Source organism: Microcaecilia unicolor, chromosome 7 (assembly GCF_901765095.1).
Source record: "Microcaecilia unicolor chromosome 7, aMicUni1.1, whole genome shotgun sequence".
Classification (NCBI taxonomy): Eukaryota; Metazoa; Chordata; class Amphibia; order Gymnophiona; family Siphonopidae; genus Microcaecilia; species Microcaecilia unicolor.
This window is the reverse complement of record NC_044037.1, coordinates 309601066-309623166: the sequence shown is the minus strand read 5'-3', so window position 1 is coordinate 309623166 and position 22101 is coordinate 309601066. Positions and strand designations below refer to the sequence as shown.

The following is a 22101-nucleotide window of genomic DNA, read 5'->3' as shown; positions in this document are numbered from 1 at the left end:
CAGGTATGTATCCACTTGTGTTAGGTACCCAGAGAAGCTTGGCTTTACTTGGGTTCAGGCAGAGTTTGTTGTGTTTAGCCCATTCTTGAATTGATGTTATGTAATCAGTTTATTCAAGGTTGTAGGTAAGTCAGGTTCAATGGGTATAAGTAGCTGCACATCAGCCACATAGATGTAGAACTGAGTGTCCATTGACCGAATCAGCTCAGCTAGTGGCTTGAGGTAGATATTGAACAGAATAGGTGACAGTATCGATCCCTGTGGTACCCTGCAGGTCAGTGTCCATGGTGGTGATAAGTTGCTGCCAAACATTATGGATTGTTGCCTGTCTGACAGATAGGATCTGAACCAGGCAAGTACTGTACCACTGATACCTGTTTCTGTCAGTCGTGCTAGCAAGATATCATGATTCATCATGCCAAAAGCTGCTGAGAAGTCAAGCAGTACTAACATCAAGGAGAAACCCTTGTCTCAGTTTCTGACATGGACCTAGCCAGTTTCTCTTTTCTAGCCAATCATTAAGTTGAACACAGACTGTTTGTTCTATGAGATTCCCTAGAAAGGGGATGTTGGATACTGGCCTGTAATTTTCAAGTTTGTCCTGGTCAAGGTTTCCTTTAGCAGAGGGCGGACCACTGCCCTTTTTAATGCTGTTGGTAGCTGCCCATTAGAGAGAGAGATGTTCACAATTTTTGTGGCACCTTCTATAAGGCCCATACTTGCCTGCTGCACTATCTTTGATGGGCAGGGTTCGAGGGAGCAAGGTAGGTGATTGAATGTCTCTTAGGATTTTGTTAAGGCTCTCCTCTGTTATTGGGTTAAAAGTGTCTCATCTGTCTCTGTCAGGAGGGGGCGAGTTTGTACACCTATGGTTGACTGGTTGGGGACTGGGTGGGATTGCCTTTAAATCCTGGTGGAGACTTTTAATTTTGTTGACAAAATATGCAGCAAAATCATTGCAGTTCTGTTTAGACTGGGCAGGCTGGTTCTGTTGTGGGGGTTGCAGTAGGCTATTTACTATACTGAACAACTGCTTGGTTGAACTGGCAGCCTGTGCAATGCATTGAGAGAAATACTGCTTTAAAAACTGCAGAAAAGTTCATTCTATAAATTTCATGGTATATAGAATGTGCCTTGGGCTAGGTTCTATGTATCACACCTAAACACAGTTGGTGCCCATTTGACGTAAGCGCATACGAACGTCATGACATGATGTCCGTGGGGACATTTGCAGAAATGGTTTCCAGAAGGAGAATGCCTAATTTTTCACATGAAAACAACAAACTCCTCTCCTTGCTAAGCTGTAAACGCTCCTTTGTCTTCCCAGGACGTAGAAGGTCATACCTACAGTATAGGAGGGCCTGGGAGAGACTCGCTGTCAGCTACGACTTCCAACTCTCCATCCCCAGGGATGTAAGTAACATAGTAACATAGTAGATGACGGCAGAAAAAGACCTGCACGGTCCATCCACTCTGCCCAACAAGACAACTCATGTGTGCTACTTTTTGTGTATACCCTACTTTGATTTGTACCTATGCTCTTCAGGGCACAGACTGCATAAGTCTGCCCAGCACTATCCCCGCCTCCCAACCACCAGCCCCGCCTCCCAACCACCGGCTCTGGCACAGACCATATAAGTCTGCCCAGCACTATCCCCGTCTCCCACCATCGGCTCTGGCACAGACCATATAAGTCTGCCCAGAACTATCCCCGCCTCCCAACTTCCAGCCCCACCTCCCACTACCAGCTCTGCTATCCAATCTCAGTTAAGCTCCTGAGAATCCATTCCTTCTGAACAGGATTCCTTTATGTTTATCCCACGCATGTTTGAATTCCGTTACCGTTTTCATCTCCACCTTAGTACAGTATACTAAGAGGCATATTTTCAAAGCACTTTGGGAGGCTAAGTTCCATATGTTTCTATGGAACTTTGGGAGGCTAAGTGCTTTGAAAATAAGCCTCTAAGAGGCATATTTTCAAAGCACTTAGCCTCCCAAAGTTCCATAGAAACCTATGGAACTTAGCCTCCCAAAGTGCTTTGAAAATATGCCTCTAAGTACTGTACACAAGTTATGTTTACGATTGTCGTGGTTTACTTCCTCCCTAGCTTAGGGATGTTTCATAGTCTTATTATTTTCATGGATCCTCAGAACGTATGGCACAGCACAAAAACTCTTTTTAGTACTGTAGCAGCTCACTCCTTATTGATCCAGATGTTTTTACGTCATTGCTACGCGTCTTGACTGCAGCTTTCCTACAACTTGGGTTGAGCATGGGATACAAAAGGAGCAATATCTAAATTATACAGATACTTAAAACAACACAGCAAAATGAGAATTATTATTTAAACCCAACCGAAAATATAAGTTTTCAGCACTTTGTGAAATGTCAGATAATGCCATTCTGAACAAATTATTGACAGGAGAGAATTCCATTCAAGAATTATAACAACCAAAAAATTTGAGTTAACCATCTTCAAAAAATGTAAGTTTCTAAAAAATGAAGAGGAATGTGGTAGCCGTGTTAGTCCACTCTTAAGGTTATCAATAGAAATCAAACAAAATAAAACATGGAAAAGAAAATAAGATGATACCTTTTTTATTGGACATAACTTAATACATTTCTTGATTAGCTTTCGAAGGTTGCCCTTCTTCGTCAGATCGGAAATAAGCAAATGTGCTAGCTGACAGTGTATATAAGTGAAAATATTCAAGCATTACTATGACAGTCTGACAGGGTGGGAGGATGTGGGTGGGTCAGAGGTATGCATGGGGACATCAAAGCATATCATTGATATTCTAACAGGATGGGTGTGGATAGGTGAGGGGTGGGGTGATCAACAGAGAAATACAGCTTTAGGGTTTATAATGGGCTAGGAACCCCAGATCCTTGTTAAGTCCTTTCTGTTGGGTGTTAAAATATTCAATCATTCTGACTTCAAAGGTCATACGTTCTTGTATGGTTTTAAAGTTACCTTTCAGGATTCTCACTGTGAAGTCACTGGTACAGTGTCCTGGTCCTGTAAAATGCTGACCAACAGGTGTGGGAACCCTACTGGCACCAGTATTGTTCATGTGATGTCTATGTAAAAAATGAAGGACACAGAATAAGCTGATCCTTTAAATGAGTGATCAAATAGTGAATTGGAAATAATATTTATTAATAAATGTGATGTAGAACTGTAAATAATTTGAAACAACAAGCAAAACACCTTAAACAATATCCTTTTGGCCTTCAGGAACAGAGGTATACTTGCTACAGGTCTATAACTTTAAGGTAAAGACAGATTTAAGTTAGGGCCTTTAGGTACAGGAGTGAGTGTAATTTGACCCAGATCTGGTGGTAGCTGTTATCAAGACTGGACCTTCTGAGAAGATGGCAGGGTTCCATGCTGCAGTTATGTTATCTGGGTCAGTACCCTCCCTGATGAATAGCATGAAACTCTGCCATGTAGGCAGAAGGTCCGGTCTTGATAACAGCAGTTACGTGGAGTTCCTGTGGGGACAGAGGCAGTTCCTGCAGAGCTCCCATGGAAGTGTAAGCTGCATCTGTGCCACCCTCTCATCTACCAAGTTCTTTGAGTGCCACCTCCTCTTCCTTGCTTTAACAGCGCAGCTGCTGAAAGTCTTCCATTAATCCTCTCTGCTCCTGGGCCAATACGCAAACCTCAGCTCTGACACAGGCACAAAGATCAGAGGTCACCTGACCTACTGGCACGTGCATGTGGCGACCTGTCAGCACACAGTGTCAGCGAATCAGAGACAAGTCTTACATTCATGAACCAGAGTGTTCCAAGTTCCAACTTCTGTTCCTTCCTTGCCTGCAGTGCTGCAGCTCAAACCCAAAGAGAGACAGAGCTGCCCAGAATTTTTTTTAGGTACCATTCTGCCACCTCCTTCCCTGTGTAGCAATCCCTCTTACAATGGGAAATCCTGCATCCATGAAACTGAAAGAAATCTTGGTGAACTTGGAAGATGTACTGAGCCAAATTGACAAGTTAAAGAGTGATACATCAACTGGACCAGATGGTATACAATCCAGGATATTGAAAGAACTCAAACATGAAATTGCTGATCTGCTGCTAGTTATCTGTAACCTGTCTTTAAAGTCGCCTGTAGTAACTGAAGACTGGAGGGTGGTCAATATGATGCCAATTTTTAAAAAGGGTTCCAGGGGTAATCCAAGTAATTACAGACCGGTAAGCCTGACTTCAGACAGTGCCAGGCAAAATAGTGGAAAGTATTTTAAAGAATAAAATTACAGGTCTTGTCTCACCAATTTGCTTAATTTCCTTGAAGGTGTGAATAAACATGTTGATAAAGGTGAGCTGGTTGATGTAGTGCATCTAGATTTTCAGAATGCTTTTGATAATTGCTCATGAGAGACTCCTGAGAAAATTAAAGAGTCATAGGATAGGAAGAAATGTTCTGTTTTGTATCAGGAATTGGTTAATGGACAGAAAACAGAAGGATGGGTTAAATGGCCTTTTTTCTCAATGGAGGAGGGTGAATAGTGGAGTGCCGCAGGGATCTAATAATCAGAATGACGAGTGAGGTGATTACATTTGTGGATGACATGAAACTATTCAAAGCTGTCAAAACGCATGCAGATTATTAAGAATTACAGGAAGACCTTAGGAAATTAGAAGACTGGGCATCCAAATGGCAGATGAAATTTAGCGTACACAAATACAAAGTGATGCACATTGGGATGAATAATCCCAGTATCGTGTTCAATTCTGGTCGCCGTATCTCAAAAAAGATATTGTGGAATTAGAAAAGGTTCAAAGAAGAGCAACCAAAATGATAGAGGGGATGGAACTGCTCTGATAAGAGGAAAGGCTACAGAGGTTAGGGCTCTTCGGCTTGGAAAAGAGACGGCTGAGGGGGGGATATGATTCAAAAAGTACAAGGACCAGGGGACACTCAATTCAATTGCATGGGAATACTTTTAAAATAAATAGGAGGAAATATTTTTTCACTCAATGAATAGTTAAGGTCCGGAACTCATTGTCAGAGGATGTGGTTATAGCAGTTAGTGTATCTGGGTTTAAAAAAAGGTTTGGCCAGGTTCCTGGAGGAAAAGTCCATTGCCAGCCCGTAACCTCCGTTCACAGGATAAATCCCTCCTCTCAGTACCCTTCTCCACCACCGCCAACTCCAGGCTCCGCTCATTCTGCCTCGCCTCACCCTATGCCTGGAACAACCTTCCTGAGCCCTTACGCCAAGCCCCCTCCCTGCCCATCTTCAAGTCTTTGCTTAAAGCCCACCTCTTCAATGCTGCGTTCGGCACCTAACCCTTACCGTTCAGTGAATCCAGACTGCCCCAATTTGACTGCCCCTGTCGGACCGACCGTTCACTTGTCTATTAGATTGTAAGCTCTTTGAGCAGGGACTGTCTCTCTTTGTTAAATTGTACAGCGCTGCGTAACCCTAGTAGCGCTCTAGAAATGTTAAGTAGTAGTAGTAGGAGAGTCAGTGTCTGGGCTGGAATCAGTCTTCACTGGGATCTGAACTCTCCTCAGGTCACTTCACTGGCTTCCGATCAGATACCGCATTCAATTCAAGCTTCTCCTTCTTACCTACAAATGCACTCAGTCTGCTGCCCCTCACTATCTTTCTACCCTCATCTTCCCTTACGTTCCCGCTCGTAACCTCCGTTCACAGGATAAATCCCTCCTCTCAGTACCCTTCTCCACCACCGCCAACTCCAGGCTCCGCTCATTCTGCCTCGCCTCACCCTATGCTTGGAACAACCTTCCTGAGCCCTTACGCCAAGCCCCCTCCCTGCCCGTCTTCAAGTCTTTGCTTAAAACCCACCTCTTCAATGCTGCGTTCGGCACCTAACCCTTACCATTCAGTGAATCCAGACTGCCCCAATTTGACTTTCCCTATCGGACCGACTGTTCACTTGTCTATTAGATTGTAAGCTCTTTGAGCAGGGACTGTCTCTCTTTGTTAAATTGTACAGCGCTGCGTAACCCTAGTAGCGCTCTAGAAATGTTAAGTAGTAGTAGTAGTATTACATATAGCAGTGATTTAACCAGAGCTGAGATTGTGATGTCATAATGCCTTATTCCACCAATGCCTAAGAGCCAACCTCATCAGTGATGTCACAATGGCTCGACTGTCCTATACTTGGCCCACTTCCCCCCTTAGTGTGAAGAGTTTGTCTCTGGTATCCAGAGCTGAGATTGTGATGTCATAATGCCTCATTCCACCAATGCCTAAGAGCCAACCTCATCAGTGATGTCACAATGGCTTGATTGTCCTATATTTGTCTCACTCTTATCTATTAGATTGTAAGCTCTTTGAGCAGGGACTGTCTCTCTTTGTTAAATTGTACAGCGCTGCGTAACCCTAGTAGCGCTCTAGAAATGTTAAGTAGTAGTAGATGGACATGGGGAAGCCACTGCTTGCCCTGGATTTGTGCCAGGTATTTCTGACCTGGATTGGCCACTGTTGGAAGCAGGACAGTCTGCTGGATGGATCATTGGTCTCTGACTCTTGGTAGTTGTTATGTTTTTGGTGGCCTTTTACTAGGTGAAAAAATCTCAGCGTCTGCTCGGGAGTTGTTATATGCAGCCCCTCCAAATGACACAAAGATTGCTGTCTAGAGCTAAATAGTTGGTCAGGTACATCCGTGGGCTGCACAAGCCGGCAAGTTTCTAAATATCAGAATGAAGTAGGAGAAGGTGGATACAGCTGACAGCGTTCTTGCTTTGTTTTGAGTGTACAAATATGTCGGCTGCAGGTGTGGGGGGGGGGGGGGGAAACCGGCTTCAGCCTCGTGACGCCTGTCGTCCTTTAACCTGGGTGACGTAGTATTAGACGTCAGAGGTCGTCAGCTGATCTACTGGAGCGTGTGCGAGGGAGTCGCCAGTGTTGCCACTTGCACGTGCAGCCGCCGAGTGCACACGCGCCAGTACTACTACTGGCCCAGTAGAAGATCAGGTCAGGTGACTTGTGACGCTCCTCCTAGCCCGTGCCGTGCGTGTGGATCAGGTGAGTCGGAGCAAAAGCCATTACTCTGAACGACTGAAGAGAGACGCAGGTAGTCGGGTGTTAAAGGACCCTGGCTAGGTGCTTGGTCTCCGTCACACACTCCCATTGGAACTCCGCTCTCGTGCAGCTCTCTCTATTGTTCCGTTCAGATTGCTCGCGAGCCCCTGCCCTGCTGCTATGTTTAGTTCCTTCTCCGGAGTCCCGCCCTCCTCTGACGCGTCTTCCTGTTTCCGGCAAGGCGGGAGGTTTAGTGGGAGAGAGAGTTTGAGACTGAGAAATTGTTGTGTCGGGGGTTTCGGAGGAGGAAAAGTTCCCAGACCGGACCCCCAATGCCTTTGAGAGCTTGACTTTTGGTCTCTTTGCAGGGAGGAGGGGGAGGGGGGGTCAAGAGCCGCCAGACTAAGAGGGAGTCGCTGTTTATGTAAGTTCTGCCCAGTGACATTAATGGAAGAGTTGAAAGTAAAGACCTGGGCTTGAGGGGGGGGGGGCTGGGGGGTACTATTTCTATTTCTGTTGATGGCTCTCTCATTCTCCCTGTCTCCTCAGCTCGAAACCTTGGGGTCATCTTTGACTCTTCTCTCTCCTTCTCTGCTCATATCCAGCAGATCGCCAAGACCTGTCGTTTCTTTCTTTACAACATCCATGAAATCCGCCCCTTTCTTTCCGAGCACTCTACCAAAACCCTCATCCACACCCTTGTCACCTCTCGTTTAGACTACTGCAATCTGCTTCTTGCTGGCCTCCCACTTAGTCACCTCTCCCCTCTCCAGTCGGTTCAAAACTCTGCTGCCCGTCTCATCTTCCGCCAGGGTCGCTTTACTCATACTACCCCTCTCCTCAAGACCCTTCACTGGCTCCCTATCCGTTTTCGCATCCTGTTCAAACTTCTTCTACTAACCTATAAATGTACTCACTCTGCTGCTCCCCAGTATCTCTCCACACTCGTCCTTCCCTATACCCCTTCCCGTGCACTCCGCTCCATGGATAAATCCTTCTTATCTGTTCCCTTCTCCACTACTGCCAACTCCAGACTTTGCGCCTTCTGTCTCGCTGCACCCTACGCCTGGAATAAACTTCCTGAGCCCCTACGTCTTGCCCCATCCTTGGCCACCTTTAAATCTAGACTGAAAGCCCACCTCTTTAACATTGCTTTTGACTCGTAACCACTTGTAACCACTCGCCTCCACCTACCCTCCTCTCTTCCTTCCCGTTCACATTAATTGATTTGATTTGCTTACTTTATTTTTTGTCTATTAGATTGTAAGCTCTTTGAGCAGGGACTGTCTTTCTTCTATGTTTGTGCAGCGCTGCGTATGCCTTGTAGCGCTATAGAAATGCTAAATAGTAGTAGTAGGTACTGAGCACTGGCACCTTTTCCATTGTCTGCTAAAATTGACCCATGGATCCCAAGTTTTAATGAAAGATCTCAGGCTCTACGCACCAATTCTGCCTTCTCATAGATTCTGTGACTGGTTGCAGGGGGTCTGGCTGTTGTGGGGAGGGTCCCTCAGTGATCACCCCACCCCTGAAGGGTGGCCTGGAATTTGAGTTCCTGCACCTTTTTCACTAGAAAAAATGCACTGGTAAAGACTGTTCTAAGCTTCTGTTTCAAGGTTTTGCTCATTCCCTGTTGGACCTTCAGCTCAGGACTTTAATACATTCCAAGCGCATCTTTTGTTGGCTTTTGATGAGCTGCACCACAAACTTCTCTTAGAGTAAAATAATTGGGAAGTGACGATCTTCTGTGCTAGTCAGTTGGGTTTTAGTTTTCATGATCACAGCCTACTCCTTGATACGCTGTCCTCACTTGGATTTCAGGGCTCTGTTCTTTCCTGGTTTTCTTCTTATCACTATCTTTTTCCCCTTTACACATGGAATTTCAATCCACAGTGATTCCAAGAAGTGTTTTGTTTTCTGCAGAATTTTCAATCTATTTGAGTCAAGGCTCTCCTTAATATACAATGCTACCCCTCCACCAATTCGATCCACCCTATCACTACGATATAATTTGTACCCTGGTATGACCCTGTCCCACTGGTTATCCTCCTTCCACCAGGTCTCAGAGATGCCTATTATATCTAGTTTTTCATTTACTGCAATATATTCTTATTCTCCCATCTTATTTCTTAGGCCCCTGGCATTCGCATATAGACACTTCAAAGTATGTTTGTTGTTTCTATTTACATGATGCTTAGTACTTGACAGTCTTAATTTGCAATCTTTTGTCTGATTTTTATTTAAGGACGTCTGATCTACTTCGGTCTCTTTTGCAACCTCACTATCGGGATACCCTATCTTCCCTGTTTTGGTGATACCTTTGAAAGATACCTTATCCAGAACCTTGTGCTTTTGAGCAACTGTCGGCCTTCTCCCCTGTTTCTAGTTTAAAAGCTGCTGTATTTCCTTTTTAAATGCTGATGCCAGCAGCCTCGTCCCACCCTGGTTATGGTGGAGCCCATCCTTTCAGAATAGGCTCCACCTTCCCCAGAATGTTGCCCAGTTCTAAGAAATCTAAAACCCTCCTCCCTGCACCATCGTCTCATCCACGCATTGAGACTCAGGAGCTCTGCCTGTCTCTTGAGCCCTGCGTGGAATGGGTAACATTTCAAAAAATACTACCCTAGAGGATCTGGATTTGAGCTTTCTACCTAAAAGCCTAAATTTGGCTTCTAGAACCTCTCTCCCACATTTTCCTATGTCATTGGTACCCACATGTTACCAAGACGGCCGACTCCTCCCCAGCACTATCTAAAATCCTATCTAAGTGACGCGTGAGGTCCGCCACCTTCGCACCAGGCAGGCAAGTCACCAGGCGGTCACTAAGAAGACTACTCTTCCAGTGAAAGGTGGTATGGCACTTAAGGATATACAAGACAGACGGCTAGAGGCCTCTTTAAAACGTGCCTTTGAGGTGGCTGCTTTGACACTTCAAGCTTCTGTTTGTAGTTCTTATGCGGCTAGAGCTTGTCTCACTTGGCTACATTCTGTCACGGATTTGATTTCGGAGTCTGATATGCCGGGAACTCCTCAGATGTCGCTGATGGATATTGGGCTGGCATACTTGGCGGATGCCTTTTATGATTTGGTCCGTGCTTCGGCCAAACTCATGGCCTTGACCGTTTCCTCTCGGCGTCTTCTGTGGCTCCGTCATTGGGCCGCAGATATGGCCTCTTAGGAACGGCTCATTAAATTGCCTTTCCAAGGGAAATTGCTTTTTGGGGAAGACCTAGAAAAGATTGTTAAAGATTTGGGGGATTCCAAATCTCAGCATCTTCTAGAGGATAGACCCAAGTCTACTTCCAGGCAGGGAGCCTCGAGGTCACGTTTCAGAGAGATGCGACGGTATTGCCCTGGGCGGTCCAGCGCAGCCTTTCAGCGTCCTCGTTTTGGGCAGCGTTCCTTTCGCAATGAGAAGCGTCGGGCTGGACCCCCCTCTCGTCAGGGGCTCCTCAGGCCTCCCAATGATGGGGCGCAGGTCCACTCGGGAGGAGAGCAGATCAGTGGTTGGCTTTCTCTGTTTCTTCCAGAGTGGGCCAGAATTTCATCGGACCAGTGGTTCCTCGATGTGGTGCAAGAAGGTTACAAGCTACAATTCTTCTCTCCCGTCACAGATTTTTTTCTGGAGTCCCGCTGTGTATCGCGGGCCAAGAGGATAACGGTTCTGCAGTGTTTGCGAGACCTGCTGAGGATAGGGGCTATTGTGCCTGTTCCTCCTCTTGAAAGGCGCACAGGTCGGTACTCCATCTTCTTTGTGGTTCCAAAGAAGAAAGGGGTTTTTCAGCCTATTCTCGATCTCAGAAAAGTAAACCAGTTTTTGCGGGTTTGTCACTTCCGCATGGAGACATTAAGAACAGTTATTGCTGCTGTTCAACCAGGCGAGTTTTTGACGGCTCTCGATTTGATGGAAGCTTAACTGCACATTCCCATTTGGCAGCCCCATCAGAGATTTCTCAGATTTGCGGTGCTGGGTCAGCACTTCCAGTTTCGGGCCTTCCTTTCAGAATGGCCACTGCCCCACGCACTTTTTCCAAGGTCGTTGTGGTGGTGGCGTTCCTGCAAAAGGAGGGGATTTGAGTGCATCCATATCTTGACGACTGGCTGATTCAGGCGACGACAGCAGAGGAGAGTTGAGTGGTCACTGACCAAGTGATTGCGGTGTTGCAATCCTTAGGTTGGGTGGTCAATATGGACAAGAGTCATCTGATTCCTACTCAGAGTCTGGAGTATCTTGGAGTGCAATTCGATATGAAGCAGGGGAAGGTCTTTCTCTCAGAGGAGCGAAGGATCAAATTGCTTTCTCAGGTACAGACCTTATTGAGTCATCGCGCTTCCTGAGTGTGGGACTACGTTCAGCTCCTCGGTGCCATGACGGCGACCTTGGAGGTCATTCCATGAGTAAGGGCTCACATGCGGTCTCTTCAGAATTTCCTTTTGAGCAGATGGTCGCCGACGTCGCTGGATTATCAACGACGCCTTCCTTGGTTGAGTCGGGCCAGGGACTGTCTCGCGTGGTGGCTCCAGTCAGCCAGTTTGCAGAAGGGTTCTTCTCTGGTGTCTCCCAATTGGCTTGTAGTCATGACGGATGCCAGCCTTGCGAGCTGAGGAACCCATTGTCTTCATCGAGTAGACCAGGGATCGTGGACCCCTCTTGAAGCGACTTGGCCAATAAATCGTCTGGAGTTGCGAGCAGTCGTGAATGCGCTGCAGAGTTTTCAGGACCTACTGCAGGGGCAGTCGGTTTGTGTATTCTCGGACAACACCATGACGGTGGCCTACATCAGTCGGCAGGGGGGCACTCGCAGTCTTCCCTTGGCAGTGGAAGCGTCTCATCTTCTAGTGTGGGCGGAAGCGCATGTTCAGAGTCTGTCGGCAGCGCACATTGCGGGTCAAGACAATGTTCAAGCGGATTTTCTCAGCCAGACTCTTTTGGACGCAGCGGAATGGACGCTGTTGGACTCGGCTTTTCGGCTGATCTGTCAACGTTGGGGAAGACCAGTAATGGATCTCATGGCCATGGCTTGCAATGCCAAAGTTCCCCAGTTCTTCAGCCACAAATGGCAGCCAGGATCCACAGGACTGGATGCTGTTCTCCAGCCATGGCCGGAACAACAGTGAACAACAGCTACTGTATGTTTTTCCTCCATGGCCTCTGATAGGGAGAGTTCTTTGCCGCATAGGGCGGCATTGGGGGCCAGTCGTTCTAGTGGCCCCCGGCCATGGTATGCGGATCTCGTTCAAGCACTCTCAGAGCCACCATTGTGACTTCCGGTGACTCCCGATCTGCTGCATCAAGGGCCAGTTCAGATGGAAAATCCCTCCCGCTGAGAGGCTGCAGCTGAGGAAGAAGGGATTTTCAGGACCAGTTATTGCCACTCTTTTGGGGGCACGGAAGCAGTCTACTTCAGCAGCGTACGCATGAGTGTGGAAAGCTTTCTTGGCGTGGTGTGCTTTGCATGCTGAATTGCCTTTTTGGGCGGACATTACGGTTATTCTGGAGTTCTTTCAGGATGGTCTTCAAAAGGGATTGGCATATAATTCCCTTCGAGTGCAGGTGGCCACGCTAGCTTGTTTTAGGGGCAAACTGGATGGTTCCTCTTTGCAGCTCACTCTGATATGGTCCGTTTCCTACGCGGGGCTCTTCGCCTTCCTCTGAGGCAGCCGTGCCCAGCGTGGCATTTGAAGGTAGTACTGCGAGCCCTCCAGGCCCCACCATTTGAGCTGTTGAATAAGGTTTCTGAGAAGGATCTAACACAATGTTTTTGGTGGCCATTGCTTCGGCTAGGAGGATTTCTGAAATTCAGGCTTTGTCTTCCAGAGATCCTTTTTTTGCAATTTTCTGAAGCAGGGGTGTTGATCCGACGGTGCCATCATTTCTACCTAAAGTGGTTTCGGCTTTCCATGTCAATCAGGCAGTTTATCTTCCATCTTTTCAATCTGGGGGAGTTTGCCTCGCTACGTTTCCTGGACGTGCGGAAAGCCTTGTTTCGCTACTTGCAGATCTCTAATGAGTTTCGACGCTCGGCTCATCTCCTTGTGCTCTTGTCGGGATCGAAAAGAGGTGAGGCGGCTTCTAAGGTTTCCATCGCTCGCTGAATTAGGGAAGCCATTGGAGCGGCATATCTGCTGCAAGGGCGGGCGTCTCCAGTGGCCCTGAAGGCGCATTCTACTCGGGCACAGGCGGCTTCTTGGGCGGAGGCGTCGGCCTTATCTCTGGAAGAGATTTGTTGGGCGTCCCATCATACTTTTGCGAAGCATTACAGGCTAGATGTGTCTGCTCGGGAAGATGCGAGTTTTGGGGCGGGAGTGTTGGCGTGGGGAGCGTCAGCTTCCCACCCTACTTAAGGAATGCTTTGGTACATCCCATTAGTTCCTGGATTCATCTGCTGCAAGTGACAAGGAAGGTAAAATTATGTCTTACCTGATAATTTTCTTTCTTTTAATGCAGCAGATGAATCCAGGATCCCTCCCTAGTTCAGCCAATGGTTTTTTTTTTCATTTTCCGCGTAGTGTGGCTATTTTTTCCTTCCGGGTTCTCTTTTACAGAGTTCAGACAGATATGGGAACACGGAAAGGATTCCGATTTCTGGATCAAGTTGCAGTTATTTTGAAGTTCTTATTTGGTTCTCTGTTTTTCATAATGAGGATGGTTTCTGGTTATTGGTTTCATATTTTTGGCCTTCGCAAATGCTTACGAATGACATACTAACTGTCTGGTATCACTGCCTTTAGTTTGTTTATCTCTATCTCCACCTGCTGGTAGGTGGACTTAACCCACTAGGTCCTGGATTCATCTGCTGCGTTAAAGGAAAGAAAATTATCAGGTAAGACACAATTTTACCATGTCTTGGTGAAAACCGAAGCAAAGAATTCATTTAATTTCTCTGTTATGGCCTTGTCTTCCCTGAGTGCCCCTTTTACCCACTCGCCCTCCTCCCGCTCACCTTTGATTTCCTCAGACTGATGCCTCTTTCTCCTGTAGACACATGCGAAACACTCTAAGGCATGTCATTTATTTATTTTTATTTTATCACATTTGTATCCCACATTTTTTCCCACTGATTGCAGGCTCAAAGTAGTAAAGTCATGATAGTTATTTCTCTTGAACATTCATAAATCTGTCTTTCTGAGCATGCCACCACAATGTTCATCAATTTTATTTTCTGCCACTTGGAATTAGAGCAACCTGCTCCTCTTGGGTCCACTTTCAGTGGTCTCTGTGATCATGTAAAGCTTTATCCCTAGTCACTACATTGGCTTCCTGCTTGCTTCCACATGAAGTTTCATCTTCTCTTGCTCATTCTATAGCTCCTCATTACCTATCTTTTCTTTTGCCTATTCTTGTAACCCTATTAGGCAAGTTGCTCTTATCTGTGTCCCCTCTGGACTCTGTACTATCAATGTTGTTATGCCGTATGCTTGGAATTGACTTCCTGAGTCAGTGTCATGCTTCCTGTCTGGCTGTGTTAAAATCCAGTTTAAAACTTACTTTTTTGAGGTTCTGTTATGATCTGTTTTTGTAGACTGTCTTGTTTGTGAGCGTATCATCCTGGGCTGCCGTTGAGCATCTTTAAATCTAGATTGAAAGCCCACCTCTTTAACATTGCTTTTGACTCGTAACCACTTGTATCCACTCGCCTCCACCTACCCTCCTCTCTCCTCTACACATTAATTGATTTGTTTGCTTGATTTTTTGTCTATTAGATTGTAAGCTCTTTGAGCAGGGACTTTCTTTCTTCTATGTTTGTGCAGCGCTGTGTACGCTTTGTAGCACTATAGAAATGCTAAATAGTAGTAGTAGTAATGTACTCCTGTTTGTTATGTGGATTGGCAGTGTTTGATTAATTGGCTTTGTTCTTTCTGTGCTGTGTATGGTTTGGGCTGACACTCACCCATTAACAGTGTATTACTGCTGATGTTGACCTTTCATTGCTTGGAGGTCAGACATTGGTTACAAGGTCATGTCTAGCAGGGTGGAGGGAGGAGTGCCTTGAGGTCTAATTCTGTGGTGTCAGATGTTGGGTTTCCCATGAGCTGTTTGCTCACCTCTTATTTGTTGTAATTTTTCTTTGTGTATAATCTGATCTGCTTGTTCATAAGGTACAGTTTTTAAAATTAAACATGGCAGGACTGCAAGCACATTTTGGAAGTGAAATCCTACGTGACTTTTCCCCTTTGAAAACTGGTCCAGTGGTGTGTGCTGGGTACTTAATACTCTGTATATTTAGAGCTGCTGTGACTGAGGTGCAGAGGCATTCACAAGGCTTTCAGAAAGAGTTTGATGTTCTCTTTCTCCATGAGCAGCCTAGATTCTTTGCCCATAGATCTTTCTAAGGGCCAGATGCGCTAAACTTAACGAGCCATTAACGACCAAGTAGTAAACCGTGGCATGCACTAAATGCTTCTCCGAGCCATTTTCCGATCACGGTAGCAGCTAACGAAAACGGAATGCAGATGAGCAAATGTGTATAAATCGTATTGTAATGAGATGCACTATCGTTTTCCGATTGCCTAACCGTGGAAAATCTAACGGGAGGTCTACACCTCTTGTTGGGGCAAAGGAAAGAATCGGAAGAAAAAAAATTTCGTCAGGGACATCCTTTTTGGGCGTCCTTCACCTGTAAAAACCCCCCACTCCAAAGACGTTCTTTTTGGACGTCCTTCATTTATAATAATAAAAGCCCACTCCAAAAAGACGTCCTTTTTGGACGTCCTCCACTCAAAGCAACAAAAAAGAAAGGACGTCGTACTTCTTAATTTTTACTCTCGCTCTTCTGTTTTAAATCTTCCTTTGAGACATTTTTCCCTTCCTCATCGGCAGCTGAAGAGAGGGCTAATGTGATGATTGTGAGGCCCCCCCATGGCCTCTCAGCCAGTCACAGTGCATTTAGCTCTCACTGGTGTCAGCTAAACGCGCTGTGATTGTGAGCCCCCCCCCCCCCCCCACAGCCTCTCAGCCAATCGGCCATTAGCCCTCTCTTCAGCTACTGATGAGGAAGGGAAAAACGTCTCAAAGATTTAAAACAGAAGAGCGAGAGTAAAAATTAAGAAGTACGATGTCCTTTTTTTTTTTTTTTTTCGCTCGTCAGAGGCGTCTTTTTTTTTTTTTTTTTTTTTTTAGTGAAAGACGTCCATAAAGGACGTCCTTGGCATGCGCAGAGCAGCCAGCATAACGCTTGACTGCTCTGCGCGTGCTCGACCGGCCGACTGGTTTCCGAGGGAATCGAGAATGCAAGTAAGCTACAATGAGCAGCTCATTTGCATTCCTTTTCCTTGATACATGGCCGTTCCCTACTGATTCGCTATGGAATCAGTAAGGGAAGGGCTGTTCCAAGGACCTTAGTGCATCTGCCCCTAACTGTATAAACGGCTCTGAAAGTTTCTATCATCTGTAACTTTTCCTTCTTTCATCTTTCTGTTGCAGGTGATGTCTTTGGCTTTATGATGGCGACTCTGGTCCACAGCTTGACTCAATTGCTGCAGGACTGTGGTGAGTGTAATTTTCATTCTTTCTAGCTGCCTTTTTAAATTTTCTTTCTTTTGACTTTTGCTATCAAGTGCTTCAAGCATCTTTCTATAAAGAAAATAGATGGTATAACAAACTAAAAGCTGCTTTTACTAAGGTGTACCAACGGAGTAAGTGCACACTAAATGCTAGGAATAAAATGGGCTTCTTATTTATTTATTACATTTGTACCCCGCGCTTTCCCACACACAGCAGGTTCAATGCGGCTTACATAGTAAATAGAATTACAAAGTATTCTTAGCACACCTTTATTTTAAAAACACATAGACCACACTATAGTTCTCGACGGTTTATAGAATTACATATATATTGAAACAATGTCTAAAACACCACAAAGAGCAGTAAAACAAAGCAGCAAAGGAAATAAAACAGCTTATACCAGATGTATCAGCAGTGATAAGTCCAAGGAGTCACAGCATTCAGTTACAAACCAGCTAATGCTTTTGAAAACAAATGTGCTTTCAAGTTTTTTTTTCTGAAGTGCAGTGTTGAAGTAACTTTTTGCAGGCTCAGGGGTAAAGCATTCCAAAGGGAAGCCCCTTGTACATAGAAATAGAAGCTCGATATTCTGATAGTCTTATCTGATGAAAAGAAGGAATATCCAATAATAACTTATCAGTAGAACGTAGCATCCAAGCTGGTCTATAGATTCTCAAAGGTTTTGCAATAACCAAAGGGCCACTGTCATTCAGGGCTTTGTGAATAACAGAGAAAAAATTAAATTTTGCTCTCCACACTACAGGAAGCCAATGCAGTTCCTTCAAAATAGGTGTAATATGAGTGGATCGTGAAACATTGCCCAAAAAAGAAGCAGCTGTGTTTTGGGTAATCTGTAAAGTACATAGTTTGTAGGCTGGTAAACCTAGATACAGTGATTAACAATCTAACAACGGTGTGATCAGGCATTGAACCGCTGTTCTAAAGTTTGAATGAGAGAAAAAAATTGTTTTAATTCAAAGAATACTTTTTGAATAGTGTTTTTCAGCTGTTCAACTAAGTATAATGCTCCAAATATTTCAAACTTTCACAAAGCTTTCTGGTACTTGTGAAGGAAAAGCCTTCCCAGAAAGAAACAATATCTGAGATTTAATGGTATTTATTGAGTAAAGACATATATTGAAAAATCTTAAGGCTTTTTCAATTGATCCTTCAATGGGGGGGAAAAATTGAAGGTCATCATCATATAGCAGGCTTTGAAACGTCAAGGCGAGAGAACACAGCAGATCAGTCCCATATAAATATTAAAAAGAATCATTGAGAGTTCACGGAGCCTTGAGGCACTCCCTCAGTCCCCAGCACTCTGAAACAATCAAAAGAAGCCCTAAATGATGGCAGAGAAAGGCCAACATTGCCCACCCAGCCTGCCAGAGAGGAGGCCAGGATTATATGAATCACTATGCAAGTTACAAAAGTAATTTATTTTTTTAATTAGTGAGTCACCATCTATACTTTTATTCTATCCTTTTACCAAATAGAATTCTCCTGTTTTATTTTTTATTATATTTATTAGGATTTATTTTAATATATATATATATATTTTTTTTTTCTTAGCCCATGTACTTTTGAATTCTGTCAGTTTTTGTTCTCATTACCTCCCATAGAAGAACATTTCAGGCATCCACCACCCTTTCTGTGAAAAAGTATTTCTTGATGTTGCTTTTCAGTTTCCTTCCTTGCAACTTCATTTCATGTCCAAGTTCTATATCCTCTCTGTTTTTCGAAAAGGTTGTTTTGTTTCTTTTGATGGTTTTTTTTTCTCATTAATACCTTTCAAGTACTTAGACATCTGTATCGTATCTCCCCCTGTTTCTTCTCTCATCTAGGGTATACATATTCAGGTCTTCTGTCACAGACTCCATATTATTCTGATCACTTTCCTCTGACAGGCTTCGTCTTTTTACTTCCTTGGCAAGATATGGTCTCCAAAACTGAGCATAGTCCTTCAAATGAAGTCTCGCCAAAGACTTCTACAAGAACAGTCACCTTCTCCTTTCTGCTGGTTATGCCCCTTCATGCTGCCTAGCATCCCTTGGGCTTTGAGTACCACCTTGTGACATTGTTTCATCACCTTGAGATCCCTGAGATACTGTCTCTGTAAGGTCTCTTCCCTGGTTCATGCACATTGGTCTCTTCCTTTCTATCACAGTCAGCTCCTCTGGATTGCTTTGCGTTTCTTAGCTCAAGCTTTGTTGATCAATTCTTATGCTTTCCATTCCCTACAGAGTGCAAACTGTTGCTAATCTTTGTGTCATTTGCAAAAAGGCAAACTTTTTTTTTTTTCTCCTAACCCTTGAGCCATACTGTTCACTAAGACATTGAACAGAATTTGGCTCCAGGACCCATCCTGAGGCGCTCCACTTCTCACCTTTCTTCCATTACCAACCCCCACCCCCCCCCAAATCACCTGTCGGTCAACTAACATCTGATCCTATTTACCGTCCTCAAGCTGCTCAGTTTATCCATCAGGATCCTGCGAGGAACAGTATCAAAGGTGTTGCTGAACTCGGTTGGTGGTTCTTAACCTTTTTTGGTTCCTGCACCCCTTTCACTGATCAGTGAAACCCTTCCACCCCCTTTCTAAACCAGATCACTTGATGCTGAGCTCCCGGGCCCCCTCATTTAATTTCTAATCCCGCACTACCTCAGCGTTCTTACCTCAGTTCAGTATTTGCAGTCCTACTTGCTGGAGTCTTTGGCTATCGGATAGGAGTGTTTTCCTTCACTGCCCCCCCCCCCCAGTCCACGATGTCCAAACCGCCTAGGAAAGAAGGAGCTCGAGGCTGTGCAGGAGAAAACAAGATGGCAGACGGGGATTCCTCAAGCCCGACATCGGTAGGCTCCGCATGGGCTACAGAGAAGTTTCATCTTCGGTGGACATTAAGATCCAAAAAATTTCAGATAAACTTGAAACGATGGATAGCAAATTGGAAAATTTATGTTTGGATCTCTCCATTTATCATCTTTCAGATGCGGAGGACAAGCTTCAGCAGCAGAATACACAGCTGCAAGCAATGCAGCAGAAACTCGACCAGCCAGAGGCCAAGTTGGAAGACTTGGAGAACTGGGCACGCTGGAGTAATGTCTGGATAGTTGGGCTCCAGTTGACCATTAAAGACTCAGAACTGCAGGCCTTTTTGGAAGATTGGCTCCCCGAAGCCCTAAAATTACAGTTAGTGGCAGGCCCTTTGTGCATTGAACTCGTCCACCGCCTGGGACCAGTAAGGCCTAAGGATCCATGTGCTCAGACTGTTATTTTTAAACTGCTGAACTTTGCACATAAACAAGAGTTTTTCCGAGCTCTGAGGCTTGTGGAATCTTTACAATATGAAAACCATCCCGTCCTTTGCCTCCAAGACTTTTCTGTGGCAGTATTTCTAGAATATAAGGTATTTAGAGACACTTGTAAACTGCTCTATGCCAAGAAGATATGCACTGCTTTATCCAGCCTTTTACGAGTCCTCCATGATGGCAAGACACATTTTTTTCACATCTGCTACTGAAGCCCTGCAGTTTGCCTAGCGATTGGATCAACCTCCAGCACCCGCATGGTCTGAGTGCCTTAGTGGAGAGTGTAATGCGGAGTTTGGAGGCTTTGCTGTGTTGAGGTGGGCGGGGAGGGGGGGATCTCTATGTGATCTGGCCTGGAAGAGGGTATTTTCCTTTCTTATTGGGGGTGGGGGGTAGCAATGAGTTGGAAGTATGGTGTGATTGAGAGATGGTTCTGGTTTGTGCTATGTAGCTGTTCTTATGGAAACTGCGGTCAGGTACTTAGAGTCCCCAGGGGTCTCTCTGGGACTCCATTTCTTTTCAGTTTAGGGGTACACCTATGGGCTGTGGGGTGTCTCCTTGTATCTCTGTATTCTGTAGCATATATTGTTAAAACTATTGTTTCTAGGTGCCCTGGGATCGCTATCACTTCCCTATCTGTTCTCTACTTCATTCCTTTGGGCTTACCCCCTTCTGTTTCACAATTCCACCACAGGCTCATTCTCTCCCCCCCCAGCTCATCCCATTGTGCTCACGCCCTTGGTCTCTCAACCACAATACACGCTTGTTCTACCTCCTCTTTTCAATTTGCTAGTGATCGGTGGGAGGGAGAGATGGCCTGGAATAGTGGTAAGAGTCGGCTGCAGGAGACGCACCGGATGGCCTGTTCATGGCAATGGTTGAGTAGCTTCCAGAATGATTTGGAAAAATCTTGGTCTTTCTTTTTGATCTGCCAGCTACTACCAGGCACATTAGGGAGACAGCGGACAGCAACTGGCTGCATTCTCTGTGTTCTGCACACATGGAGGAGTGGCCTAGTGGTTAGGGTGGTGGACTTTGGTCCTGAGGAACTGATTCCCACTTCAGGCACAGGCAGCTCCTTGTGACTCTGGGCAAGTCACTTAACCCTCCATTGCCAATGTAAGCCACACTGAGCCTGCCATGAGTGGGAAAGCGTGGGGTACAAATGTAACAAAAAAAAAAAAATCTATGCTGAGTCAGACCAGGGTCCATGGAACCCAGCATCCTATCTCCCACACTGGCCAGTCTGGGTCAAATTCTGCAGTTTAATTATGCACTGTATGGAAGAAAAAAAAAGCTTTCTGTGATTTTCAATCTGTTGGTCATTACTTTCATTGCATTTGACAGGTTAAACGACTTCCACCGAACTGATAACTTTATAAACTTTTGTTGTATCCTCTTAGGTGAATTTTTTTTTTTTTTTCCTCCAAGCTGAAGAGTCCTGCCCTGTTTAGCGTCTCTTCATAAGGCATATGATCTATTGAGCTCTTATCCTTCCATATTTTTCTGTGCTGAATGATAGGAGATGCAGTTCTGGATGGAAGTAGGACACTTACTCTGTTTACGCCGACCCTGCAGCATTTGACTCGGCTCTTTGAGCAACACCTCCTGCTCCGGAAACAGGTGCATGGATTCCAGGCTCTTCCTTCACATCCTGCTGATTCCACGGCAATCCTGCAGACACAGTTCCTCTTTGACATGCTGCAAAAAACCTTGTCTGTGAAGGTGATTATTGGGATGTTAGTGGGAAAGAGAGGTCTGTGGAGGGTGAGGCAATAGAAGTGTGTGTGCTAGGGGAAGATGAAGGTGAGAAACTACTTTTAGGAGAGAAGGAAGGAATAGTTGAAGCAGTAATTGAGAGATCAGAGCAGAGTTGGCCAACATGTGGCTCACGTAAGATTAGATTGTGGTCCGCTTCATATCTTTAGCAAAAAAAAAAACCCTTTTTAACTTAAATAGTGCACAGGATTTTGATGAATGTATATTCTCCTGTAACAGGCTAAAATGTTCATGCAACCCATGAACACATGAAGTTTTCATCATATAGCCTACAGCTGAAAAATCTTGGATACTCCTAGATTAGAGTAATTGGGAAGCAGGAGGGTTGGGCAGGACCATTATTGAAAGAGAAGAATTAAGGTGATCTGTTTTGTGACTCTATTCCCTTTCTTTCTCTTCCCCCCCTCCCCCCCCCAACAAAAAAAATCAGCTTGTTCACCCTCTGAGCTGTGGTCTGCAGACTCCAGTCAACATCTTTCCTTTTAAATCTCTCAGGCGCTTGGAGG

General features: G+C 45.2%; 1 protein-coding gene across 3 annotated transcripts in view; it reads left to right on the top strand.

Annotated features, from left to right (window-relative positions):
• Positions 1-6811: 6811 nt before the first annotated feature.
• The window catches only part of LOC115474687 (serine/threonine-protein kinase 11-interacting protein-like), a 115341-nt gene continuing 100051 nt past the window's right edge, over positions 6812-22101 (top strand). Inside the window, exons 1-4 of one of the 3 annotated variants that reach the window (XM_030210292.1) lie at positions 6812-7005; positions 16427-16492; positions 21339-21541; positions 22026-22100. In XM_030210292.1, coding sequence (XP_030066152.1) covers positions 16444-16492; positions 21339-21541; positions 22026-22100 — 327 coding nt within the window. In that variant the 5' untranslated portion in view covers positions 6812-7005; positions 16427-16443. Of the gene's footprint in view, positions 7006-7325; positions 7427-16426; positions 16493-21338; positions 21542-22025; position 22101 lie in introns of those variants that run through there. The other 2 variants (XM_030210291.1, XM_030210293.1) reach the window with 2 other exon arrangements.